Source organism: Heterocephalus glaber, unplaced genomic scaffold, assembly GCF_053883595.1.
Source record: "Heterocephalus glaber isolate CG9 unplaced genomic scaffold, H.glaber_assembly_v1.0 deba00001444, whole genome shotgun sequence".
In the NCBI taxonomy this organism is placed as follows: Eukaryota; Metazoa; Chordata; class Mammalia; order Rodentia; family Bathyergidae; genus Heterocephalus; species Heterocephalus glaber.
The window spans coordinates 32307539-32320398 of NW_028258297.1; the positions used below are offsets into that span (position 1 = coordinate 32307539).

General features: G+C 43.9%; 1 protein-coding gene across 2 annotated transcripts in view; it reads right to left on the bottom strand.

Annotated features, from left to right (window-relative positions):
- The window catches only part of Tulp3 (TUB like protein 3), a 68485-nt gene that overhangs the window by 12021 nt on the left and 43604 nt on the right, over positions 1 to 12860 (bottom strand). Inside the window, exons 3-4 of one of the 2 annotated variants that reach the window (XM_013067334.3) lie at positions 6086 to 6245; positions 4564 to 4740 (exon numbers count right to left, since the gene is read on the bottom strand). In XM_013067334.3, coding sequence (XP_012922788.3) covers positions 4564 to 4740; positions 6086 to 6245 — 337 coding nt within the window. The remainder of the gene's footprint in view (positions 1 to 4563; positions 4741 to 6085; positions 6246 to 12860) is intronic. The other variant, XM_021248056.2, reaches the window with a different exon arrangement.

Below are 12860 nucleotides of genomic sequence, written 5' to 3' on the forward strand. Positions count from 1 at the left end.
CATCCCACCCCATTTACAAAGACTTTGTTTCCATTTTTTCATTTTCTCATCCAAAGCTATGTTTTACCTCCTCCACGTCACAAACCTTTGCAATATCCTTCTCTCTGGTCACCATCCCAGCTGACAGACACATGCATCTCTCATGCGTTCTACACCTGGATGTCTTTGCACGTGCTATTTTTTCTGTTCCAGCTTGCACCTAACCAGCAGTGTGACCCAGGGCAAGTTACTTAGCCTAAGAACTAATTGGTATATACATAAAAAAGAGATACAAAAATCTGTGACATCAGTATTAGGATGTCCACCCTCCCTCTCTTTATATGTTGGGTTCTGAACCTAGGCCCTCAAGCATGCTAACAGTGTACTCTACCACTGTGCGATGTCCTTAGCCCCAGAAGTGTATCAGATGAGTATGCAGCAGCCACTCAACATGTCAGGGTCTCGCTGCTCCCAGCTGACAGCAGAGCACAGGCAGACATGCACCCTTCTTGGCTCAGCTTAATCACTGTCACAGCTTGTATCTAGATGTCCACCCAAACCCTGATGTGTTCATAGGTGGGGCTTTCTGGAGCTGGCTGGATCATGGGTGTGTGATACAGGGATTAAGGGTATATGGTACTAAATTAGTCCACTTTTTGGAATTAGCATAGTTCTGGGTGGCACTATCCAAAAGGCTGGTTGCCTGGATGGGATAAAAGGGAAAGGCAGGGTCTCTGGTTGCTGCTTGGCTGCCTTCTGCCTGCCACACCATGGACTGTTTTTCTTCTAAAATGCCCCTCTGCCATGCCATTGTGTCCTGGAGCCAGCTGATTATGGACTGAAACCTCTACAAACTATGGGCTAAATAAAGTTTTCCTCCCTTAATTTGTAGGTATCAGATATTTTGTCCCAGCAACGAGAAAAGCATTAGACAATCATTATCTCTTGATACCTTTATTATCCCTCTATCCCCTGGGAGAGTAATTCTATTTTTCCCCTGCTTTTCATTCTTGCATACACCCACACTATATTATAACTCTGAGTCAAACCATTTCCTAAATGGTTTTTCTGCTTCCCAACCTGACCCCTTCCACATTCATTCATTTTTTTTTTTTGGTACTGGGGATCAAACTCAGGACCTTGTGCTTGTGAGGCAGGTGGTGACACCACTCAGCTAAATCCCTGGACCCCTATTCATTCTTTATGGTGCAGAGTAATTTTCTCTCTCTTTTTAATTTTATCTTTTGGTGCTGGGAACGGAACCCAGGCCCCTCAGGCCTGTTCAGAGTAATTTTTCTACACACCCCAAATGTGGCCACATCTGAAACCCCTCCTATGTTCCATCATGTTTTAGACAAGCTCCACAGCCCTGCTATGGCCTGACCAGTCCTGGGCCACTTCCTCTTTAGGTATATCTTGCCTGTCACCTCTTATTCTGTGCTACTGTTGTTCTGAACAGACAGGTCCTCATCTGTCAGGCCCCTGCTTGGGCATCACTTTCTTGGGTGAGGCACCCTCCCGGCACTCCCCTGGCACCTTGAATTTCAACCTCTTGCCTGTGTAAGACCATGAAGCTTCAATTAAAATAAATGCTCCGGGGGGCTGGGGATTTAGCTCAGTGGTTTCGCCGCCTGCCACGCAAGCACAAGGACCTGAGTTCGATCCCCAGTACTTAAAAAAAAATTTTTTTAAATAAATGCTCCGGGCTCTCTGCTTTCTGGCAGTCATGAGGTGAGGAGCTTTCCTCTGCCTACACCCTTCTGCCATGCCATCCTGCTTTGGAGCTGGACAACTATGGACTGAAACCTCTACAAACTGTGAGCCAAAATAAACCTCTCTTCCCTGAAGCTATGAGTGTTGGGTATTTTGTCTCAGCAACATAGGAAGTAACCAAGACAGATTCTGGTACCACAGATTCTGCTATGACAACCTGATCACGTGGTTCAGAAGCCTCTGGAAATAGGCATAGGAGTAGTTTGGAAAGGTTTGGAGATGTAACCCTAGAATGCTATGATCTGAGCTTGATGGGAGACTGGTCAGAGCTTAGAAGACCAGAATGCTCATCAAACGGCAGAGTAAAGACCAGCATCAGGCTGTTTCAGCTGGGAAGGACTCTATCGGCAGTTAGACTCCAGGCCATGTGTGCTACACTCTGGCAGAAGATTTGTCTATATTTTGCTCATGCTGTGAGACTTTGCAGGAGGCTGAGATTAAGGGTAGAGGACTCATTAATCTAGTGGAGGAAATTTCAAGGCAGCTCAACATTTAGGCTGTGGCATGGATGCTGCTGGGGGCTTTTAGCCAACTCTACACTGCGAATCAGGAGCAAAAAGCCCATTTGAAAAGTTTTCATTTTCCCTAGAAAGGAAGAGCCTGCAAAATTTTAGCCAAAGAAAGTTGGTTGCTGAAAAGATGAAAAAGAAGCCAAGTACTCTGGATCAGGACAAAAGGAAAAATGGCTCAAGGGCCTCTTAGGAATCAGCTGAGCCCTACCCTTCCCAGGGTAAAATTTCAAAGGTAAAAGACTTTGCTAAGAGAAAAGAGCCCCAGCGGACCATGCTTAGGAACAACCCCCTAGGGAATTTGTTCCCAGTCCTCAGCTACCCAGGCACTCCGAGGCCCCTGCAGCCACAATTCAAGAAGGCTGGCTACTGCTTGTGCTGACAGCAGACTTTGGCATCATCCACATGGTGCTAGTTTCATGGGCACAGAATCTAAGAGTTGCGGGGTCAGGGAGGCTTCCATCCAGATTTCAGAAGAAGGTCTGGGAGGCCAGACAGTGTGCCCCTGAGAGGGCAGTGTGTGAAGCTGTAAGGGTGAACCTGAAGGTGTAGTGGAGACCCCAGGAAATTGGAGGCCAGGAATATAGGACATTTGAGGAAATGTCCTTTTGGTCAAGGACTGACCAAAGCTACCTGAAAGGCATGAGGGCTATAACCACCAGTTATGGCCCTGGGGGTGGGGTACCATGCTATTTGGTGCTTACATCTTGCCACAGTTTGTCTTGGGTGCTGCACATGGAGCTACAGGATTTAATGTTTGCACTGCTGGGTTTTGGTCCTGCTTTAATTCCAATCCTTTCTATCCTTCTACTTCTCCCTTTAAGAATGGGAATATTTATCTGGTGCCATTGCCATGTAGGCAGTGTTTAATTTCTTTTTGATTTTACAGGGGCTACAGCTAAGAGTTGCTTTGAGTCTCAGAGGAGACTTTGAACTTAAGACTTTCCAGCACTGCTCTTAAGACTTTGGCATACGAGATGCACATACATTTTTTAGGGGACAAGGAGAAATGTTAGGGTTGAGATCTCTCTAGATGTCTTCAAGGGCCTCATGCACTCATAGGTGGGGATTTTGGAAGGTTTATGGGGGAGGTATAGGTGACTTGCTGTCAGGAGGTGGGGCCTTGTTGGAAGAGGTGGGTCATTGGAGGCGTGGCTTGGCAGAGTGCATCTCCCATCCCATGAAGGTTCTTCCTTTCATGTTCTCTACTTCCTGCTATGAAGTGAGCAGCTAGCTACTCCTCTGCCAATCCCTTCTACCATGCTATCCTGCCTTGGAGCCAGCCAACTATGGCTGGAAACATGAACCAAAATAAACTTCTTTTAGGTGCAATGTCAGTTATTCTGTCTTTGAGCGAGAAAGTGACTTAGATACTCATGAAAGAAAACTTCCAGAAAGTGGCAAGAATTGCCAGACATGGTGGTGCACTCCTGTGATCTCAGCACTCAGAAGGCTGAGGCAGGAGAATCACCATGAATTCAAGACAAGCCTAGACTACATAGTGAGTTCAAGGTCAGTTTGAACTACACAGTAAGGCTGATTCAAAAGAAAAAAAAATGCTCGGCATGGTGGTGTATACTTGTAATCCCAGCACTCAGCAGGCTGAGGCAGAATGATCCCTCTGAGTTTGAAGCCAGACTGGGCTACATAGAGACTTTAAGGCCAGCCTAAACTGCATAGTGAAACTGCCTCAAAACACACCCACCCCCACACAAAAGTAGCAAGAACGGTGGGATAGGTATGTCTTAAGTGAGGGAAGGATCCTGAGGAGGATTATTTTTTTTGAGGGGGATTATTAATGGCAGTGTATTTTTTACTTTAACAATTTAAAAAATTGTTTAAATATTCACCAGATATTTTGATCATACTGCGCATCGGCACAAGCTTGGAGAACTCAGGCCACAGAGTCCCGCTGCAGTGAAGGGGAGAGCCCAGTTCACTGTTAAAGCTTAGAGGATGAAGGAGAAGCAAAAGACAAGCCCACTCATTCTCTGCTTGGTGGCTGGAGGAGAGAGGAACGAGAGCGAGGCAACAGAGTAGGAGACATGGGGCCCCACGATCTCCTGTCCAGGCCTAGATGTGGACAGGAAGAAAGCACTAACGGTAAGGGGAGACGAGACGGTCATGTCCAGGGGCTGCCATCACACAAAGAGGCTGCCCATGCCAATGCCAGGACCAAGCTGGGCAAGAGGATAGGGTGAAACCCTGGCAAACCCTGGCGAGGGGTGTGGTGACCAGATAAGGTCTCCAGCCCCAGACTTCAGCAGGGCAGGGGTGCCTTAAAATCCTCACCAATCCTCACCATGTTTTTGGAGAATTTCCTGAAGGTCTTGTTTGGAAGTAGAATTTACAGTGCTTTCTCTGTCAGCACTGCCTTCAGTATCTTCCTCTGCAGCAGAAGAGCCTACTGAGAGAACATGAAGTGCGGTTTCTACATCATGAGCATCTGGCTTTAGGAAGACAGCTGGACCATCAATGCCTAGGAGCCCAAGAAACAGGAAAGTGTCACGTACTACATGGCTAGGTGGTTTGGACGTGTGATCACAATTCCCAACCACCAAACCATTTCACCTCTCCTTCCTAAATACTGCAAAGACATTTATCCAAGATGAGGTTCATGTTGATAACATGCTTGGCTACTGCGTGTAGTAACATATATTTTATCTCTCACTTTAAAACTAAAACTTAAGAGGCTGGGGTATACCTCAGTGGTAGAATACTTGCTCAGCATGGGCAAAGCACTGAGTTCCAATCCCAGCATGGAAGGGGGCACAGAAAGGATGAGATCAAGAGAACAAAGCAGGTCCTCTACAGTACAGATCCTGTCTGAGCCCTGCTCAAGCAGCATGACAGAGAGGCTCTTCATCCTCTTCTTTCTCCTCTCACCAGCTCAATGGTCCTCTGAGCTACCTATGATAAGAAAAGATGCTCTCTCCTACTCTTGGATCATGGCTAACGGCTGCCAAATACAACAATCAAAACTGTGAACTTCTCACAGATAAGGGTGTAGCTCAGTGGCATAATGCTTGCCCAGAATACACAAAGCTCTGGGTTCCACCTGCTATGGCTTGTGTCCAGCTGTCCTCTCAAAGCCTCATGGAGTCACAGGTGGTGCTTTTCAGAGGTGGCCGCATCTAGAGTGTGTGATGCTAGGATTAAGGGTGTGTGGTTACTAAATTAGTCCACTGATTGGTTTGGCATAGTACTGAGTGTGGATAATGGGAAGGCCTACCTGGGTATGAGTGCTACCCACCCTAAGGACAGGTAGCCTGAATGTAAGGGACAGAAAGAGGACTGCTGCTGTTGCTTGCTGCTGGTTCCTTACTACTTCACTGCTTTGGAGCCCTCAGCCTGCCATGGACTGTTTCTCCTCTGCAATGCCCCTCTGCCATGCTGCCCTGCCTTGGAACCAGCCAACTATGCACTAAAACCTCTAAAAAACCGTGAGCCAAATAAACCTTTCCTCCTTTAACTTTAGGTGTCGGATATTTTGCCCAGCAACAAAAGTAACTAAGACACACCCCCTGTGCTGCAAACAACACCCCCCCCCAAAAAACCCCTGTAAGTGCTTGAAATAGGTCATTTTAGATTAATTCAACTGGCATCTAAAAACAAGTTCTAGAATGGACATGAACTCGAAGCCATCTTCTGCTGATGAGACTATTTTTAAAAATTCTACTCAAAGAGCCAGAATGATTACAGAGACCTGTGGTGGTACTGAGTAACCACGCTAAGACTGAGAGAATTCATCTCAGAATCCTCCTGCCTTCTCTCAGGTCTGTGAAGCTGCACTCCAGCAGGAAACTCAGCTGCCTAATACACACCATGCAGGACGACATCGCTGTGAAGAGTCTGAGGTTCTACCAACGGCGTGTGCTCCTCACTGCCGCTGGGCTTCAGCCGACGCAGCCTGGCTTCTGGGTTTGGCTGGACCATGAGGGGCTCCAGGCGCTTCGTCCTCTGCTTCTTCTCCAGTAGTGCTCTCTAGGAAGCAGAGGTGATGTCATAGCCACACAGTCTAACCAACCACCCTTCCCCATCTGGGGATGGAAGGGCAAACTCTTCCACTCAGCTGCATCACCAGCCTTTTCTCCAATTTTATTCTGAGTCAAGCTCACTATGGTGAGTAGGCTGCCTTGAACTCTTGGCCCTTGAGTGCAAGCCCCCCCATGAAGCTGGGTTTACAGGTGTGTCCCACCATGCCCTGCTGCCACTTTGAATACTTACAGTCTGTTTCTCACTGATCCTCAGAAAAACTGCTGTAAATGATTTTCCCCCACAGGAGAAATGGGGAAACTGAGGCACATTTTAAACATTTATTTATTTATTTATTTATTTTTTGGTTTTTTGAGACAGGGTCTCACTTTGTAGATCAGGCTGGCCCTGAACTCAGTATGTAGCCCAGGCCAGCCTCGAACTTGCAGAGATCCTCCTGCCTTTACCTCCTGAGTGCTGGGATTACAGACATGCGCCACCATGCCCGACCCAACAAATATTTATTGAACACCTATAAAAATCTATTCAAGGGCCAGGGATTTAGCTCAGTGGTGCTGCTGCCTGCCTCGAAAGCACAAGGACCTGAGTTCGATCCTTGGTACCAAAAAACAAAAAATCTATTTAAAATCATTCAACAAATTTCTAGCCCAGATGATGTTCCGATTCAAGTCTCCTGAAAAGTCATTATCACATTATTATGAAAGCATAATCACAGGTTCAAAATATGTAAACACATGCACAGGGAAAAAATGGAGGACCACAAAACAGTGACTTCTTTTTTTTTTTTCGATACCAGGAATCAAACTCAGGGCCTCTCCCTTGCCAGGCAGGCGCTACACCACTGAGCTACATTCCCAGCCCAAAACAATGACTTCTTTGGGTCACAAAATAGAAATAATTTTTTTCAAGTTTTCTACATTTTCCAAATTTTCTTATTTTTCAGTTTGGAATAAAAAATTGATTATATTCTAAACTCTGTATTATTTTTATGTTTTAATCAGCTAAAGAGGAGAGCTTCGGCTTCTTGTTCATCTTACAAAGTAGAAATCAAACAAACTTGGGTCAGAGTAAGAACAAAAACACATGGCAGCTGGCATTCCAAAGGGAAAGCAATCAATCTTACGGGTGAAAACAGGCTACAGAACCAAGTACCTATCTGTACTGCTAGCTACTTGGAAGGCTGAGGCAGGAAGATCACTTGAGGTTGGTCAGGAGTTTAAGGCCACCCTGGGAAACACAGTGAGATCCCATGCCAAAAACAAACCAACTCCCCCCATAAAACAAAAACAAGATTGCTAGACATGGTAGCGCAAGCCTGTAATTCCAGCACTGGGGAGGCTGAGGCAGGAGGATCACCATGAGTTTGAGGCCACCTTGGGCTACATAATGAGTTCAAGGCCAGCCTGGCCTACATAGGGAGACCCTGTCTCAAAACAAAAAACAAAATAAAACAAAAACCAAAAAGCAAAATAAAGAATATGGTAGAAAGTCGGAAGAAAGTGTGAGACAGAATAAGAAAAAAGTTCAATATGATGGAAAGCCAGGTACATACATATATACTATCCATACACATATATAATATAGTGTATAGCATGCATTCTATATCACTATATAATATTACTACATAGTATGTATTATTTGTAAACTTTGGCATGTAAAAGAACTTATAGTACATAGGAATTATTATGGATCTGGGATATCTCAGAATAGGAAAAATGCCAAGTCCCAAGTATAATGGCTTGTGTATAAACATCCCCCAAAGCCTCATGCGGTCACAGGTGGGGTTTTTCTGAGGTGGCTGGGTCTAGGGTATATGATGCTGGGATTAAGTCTGTGATGGTGGGATTAAGAATATGTGATTATTGCCAGGGATTTAGCTCAGTGCCATTGTGCCTGCCTCACAAGTGCAAGGTCCTGAGTTCCATTCCCGGTATAAAAAATAAAAAAAAAAGAATATGTGATGACTAAACTAGTCCACTGATTAGTTTGGCATAGTTCTGAGTGTGGATAATGGGAAGGCCCACCCTGGGTATGGGTGGCACCATCCAAAGGGCAGGTAGCTTGAAAGGGTTAAAAAGGAGAGGCAGGTTGCTGCTACTGTCACTTACTACTTCGCTGTTTTGCTGCCTTCTGCCCGCCATATTCTGTTTCTCCTGTGTCATGCCACCCTTCCTTGGAACCAGCCAACTATAAACTGAAACCTCTATGAGGTGTGAGCTGAAATAAACCTTTCCTCCTTTAACTTTGGGTATTAGGTATCTTGTCTCAGCAATAAGAAAAGTAACCAAGACACCTAGTAAAAAAATAAAGCCATGATTAAAAAGCAAAGGCTTTTTAACTTTACTACAGATTCTTAGGCAAAAAGCACTCTTTCCCACCAATAATTACTTTAGAAAAGTGCCTGAAGGAAGAAGTGTCACTCCAGGGGATAAGAGTAACAACAGAAAAGGAGTACCTTTTTCCTGAACTGGGCCAATGAAAACATGCAGATAAACTCTGAATGCATAAAAGATATAGGGCTATTTTTTTTGTTTTTTTGGTACCAGGGATCGAATTCAGGACCTTGAACTTGCGAGTCAGCCGGTGGCACCACTGAGTTACATCCCCAGCCCAATAGGGCTATTCTTTTACTCGACCTTGTGTAGAGAGATAGAAGACTGAGGACTACATCATCAGGAATGAATAGATCCAGAACAAGGAACACCAGTGTTTTATACTTTGATATTTTGATTATTAATTCTGACTTTTATTTTGAGATTTAATGAATTACTGTAAATAGCAGAACATTAAAGTACCAGGAACTCTAAATACATAGAGGCTATAGTGAATTCCTCCTCATAGACTTTTTTTTCCTTTTCTGCAGTACCGGGACAAAACCCAAGGCCGCATGCATGCAAGCAGGCCCTCTGCCACTGACCTCCACACATCCCTGCTCTCTTCTAGAATGTGTTGATAAGACTCTTGCAGCAACTAGGAAGTCTTGAATAATGGATAAGAAGTAACCTGCCTCAAGAGATGGTAATAGAAAGTATAGGAGAATAACCCACATCTAGAGCTTGAAGCAGGAGGATCAAGAATTTAAGGCCAGCCTGGGCTATATGCTGAGCTCAAGTCTCACCTGGAAAACACAGTGAGATTCCGTCTAAAAGAGAAAAAAAATAAGAAGAAAGAAAAGAAAACATGAAAAACTGTGACCAAAGGTATTATGTCTCATACCTGTGTTTTGTTTCATTTTGTTTTGTTTTGTTTTGTTTTTGGAGACAGGGTCTCGCTATGTCCCTGAACTATGTAGCCCAAGCTGGACTCGAACTTGTAGTGATCCTCCTGCCTCAGCCTCCCAAGTGCAGGAATTACGGGCATGCACCACTGTGCCCAGCTCATAACTGTGCAATGACTGATGAAACAAAAACACAAGCAAGAGTCTAATCCAGTTCATTATACGTGTTAAGAAAATACTACTACAGAAAAGGAGGCCAAAGAGCTAGAATTTGATAGAGTTTATCCAGTCTGTTCAATAAAGAAAAAAAAAAGAAAGAAAACTAGTGAATCTGTAGAGAAGAATATTCTATTCACTAGAAGAACTTGCTCTCTTTGAGGACAGAAAAACATATATGACTTCTTTGTGGTTTTGATGACATAACCTGGTTCCTTGTTCACCAGCCTTATAACTTTTTTCTTTTTTTTCAGTACTACACTCAGAGCCTCAGGGACACCGGACAAACACTCTACCACTGACCTGCATCTCTAGCCCTTTTTAAAAATTTTGAGACATGGGGCCAGGGATTTAGCTCAGTGTTTCCACCACCTGCCCTGCAAGCACAAGGTCCCAAGTTTGATCCCCAGTACCAAAAAAAAATTTTTTTTGAGACAGGGTCTAAGTCCCACAGGCTGGCCTCAAATTTTTGGTCTTTTTTGGTCTCCTGGGATTTCAGGGCTGCCCCACCACATCCAGCAGCTTTCTAATTTTCAATTTAACTTCTTAGGTATCATACTGCCAGGAAAAAGAGTATTATGAACAGTAGACAAATATCCCATGAAAGAACAGAGCTCCCACTGTAAACCAGTGTGCTGGTTCATAACCTACTGCTGTGAATCTAACAACTGAGTTTGTGCCAATGGACCTGGCTATGTCTAGATTCACTAATAGAACTCTTAGATGTGTGGAGAACAGATTACACTCTTGATCCCAGAGATCTTACAAAGGTATTTGGTGATGAATTCTCTATCAATTTCAACACCCACCTAACTCAGATGAATTAAGTTAAGGAAAAAAACACTGTAAGGTCAACAACTTTAGGGCCATAGCTACTGCACTGCAGTATTGAATTTATCCTAGTATGTCCAGGTTCATGAGAAGAAAATCACACACATCTGTATGTGGGCAAACTGTCACCTTGGTAAAAATTATTGCTCAATCTATCATTCTAATCACTCTCACACCGTCTGAGTGGGGAAGAAAGGCTGAGTTGAAATAACTATGTCAGCTGATATTTCAAAGCTAAAAGTGTTTTAAATGAGGCCACATAAGCAAAGGACTCCTTAGCAAGATAGGTATGGTCAGGGACAGGAAGAGAGCCAAAGCTATTTTATGCCCTAAGTACAATTAAAATAAAAGGTGATCAAAATATATGAATGTTTCAATTACAAATTTTTTATTACAGTAAAAGATACACTGTTATTCATGCCCCTCCAAATATTCCCCCTCAGTCTGAACACACTTGTCCCATCATTCTTGCCACTTTCTGAAGCAGTTCTGAGAGTGCTCTTTCTTGTTTATGAAGTGTAAATACAGTGAATATGACTGCTGAGTGCCATCTAGTAGAAAGGTAGGCTTGAAGAAACATTACAGTGTGTCCTTGAAACACTTGGTTGGAAAAGCTGGCTGGAGATGTGGGCAGGATTTCCAGATCCCAGGACGAGCCAGATGATTCTCAGTTTCTGTATAAAGAACTCCTCTCCTGCTCCCACAAGATGTGGAGGGCATGAAGGAGACAAAGGCCCCTAGGGGCCTGCTATCTGACTCTTCACGGGATCCCCGAGAGATCCAGGTTGCTCCTTCGTTCAGCCCAAGTTCACTCTGCAGAGCCAGTTCTTCCCTTACCTCTCTACCCTTCACCTTTGAAATAAACTTTTGGCACCGTTTTTAGCTTATCTGTCCAATTCTTTGTTCAAGACAAGGATCTAGACTACTTTTAGTTGGTGAACCATTTTTAAGGAACTGCTTGAAAACATCTTCACCTACCTTGTTCACTGGAACAGTTTCTGGCTCTTCTCCAAAGTCAAAATGACTATGAAAGGTAAATGTTTTGAATCAATTCAGGACATGGAGGGCTGGGGACTTAGCTCAGTGGTGCTGCTGCCTGCCTCCCACGAGCAAGGTCCCAAGTTTGATCCCCAGTAACAAAAAATAAATGAAAATAAAATTCAGGACATGGAGGCAACCATGATAGTGCAATTAAAGACCTCGCAAAAGAGAGTGAGTGTCCAGAAGTGCTTCAGAAAGTGGCACAATGCCAGATGTGGTGGCTCACCCCTGTAATCCCAGCACTTGGGAGGCCAAGGCAGGACTGGGCTACCTAGCAAGACTCTGTTTCAAAAAACTATTTGATGCACCTGCCTTGCAAGTGCAAGGTCCTGAGTTCGATCCCTGGTACCAAAAGAAAAACAAAAAACCATCTAAATTTTTGAGATCTGTGGGGGATATTTTTTCCTTTGGCTTGGTCTCAAGACAAATCTCTTGTGACCAGAATAAAAATTCTTAGTATAATGGGTAAGGAGGGTGATGTATAGATATAATACACAGTCTTGTTTTAAATTCTATATTACTCATGTGTAAATAAAATTATAAGATTATAGATAAAAAAGGAAAAGAAAAAGAAAGTGGGGGCTGGGGATTTAGCTCAGTGGTGCCGCTGCCCGCCTTGCAGGCAGAAGGTTCCAAGTTCGATCCTTGGTACCAAAAAAAAGAAAGTGGCAAGAACAATAAAATAAGAGTATCCAAAGGAAGGGAGAGCATTCTGAGGGACATTAATAGCAACATATCCTTTACTATAAAAAAATTTAAAAGAATTTAAGCATTCACTGCATTTTTCAATTACACTTTTGTGTTGCTGTCAAAATTTAAGTGTCACATAAACTAAAACTTTTGTGGCTTGGGGATTTTAGCTCAGTGGCACCACACCTGCCTCACAAGCAGGATTGTGAGTTCGATCCCTGGTACCAAAAAAACTCAAAAAAACTTCTGTATGTGTGTGTGGGGGGGTGCTGGGTATTGAATCCAGGGCCTTCACTGAGCTACACCCCCATCCTTTTTAAATTTAAAAAATTTTTTTAAAGACACCATCTCATTATGTAGTTCAGACTAGACTTAAATTCACTATGTAGTGTACATACCACTATACCTGGCTTAATTTTATTTTTAAATTTTGAGACAGGGTCTTGCTAAATTGCCCATGTGGGACCCAAACTTGTGATCCTTCTGCCTCTGCGTCTGAGAGTGTTGGGAGTACAGGCAGCGCCAGCATACCCAGCTATAAACTGAAACTTAATAATCTTTAAATGTTCCAGGGGTCGGGGATTTAGCTCAGTGGTTCCAGTGCCTGC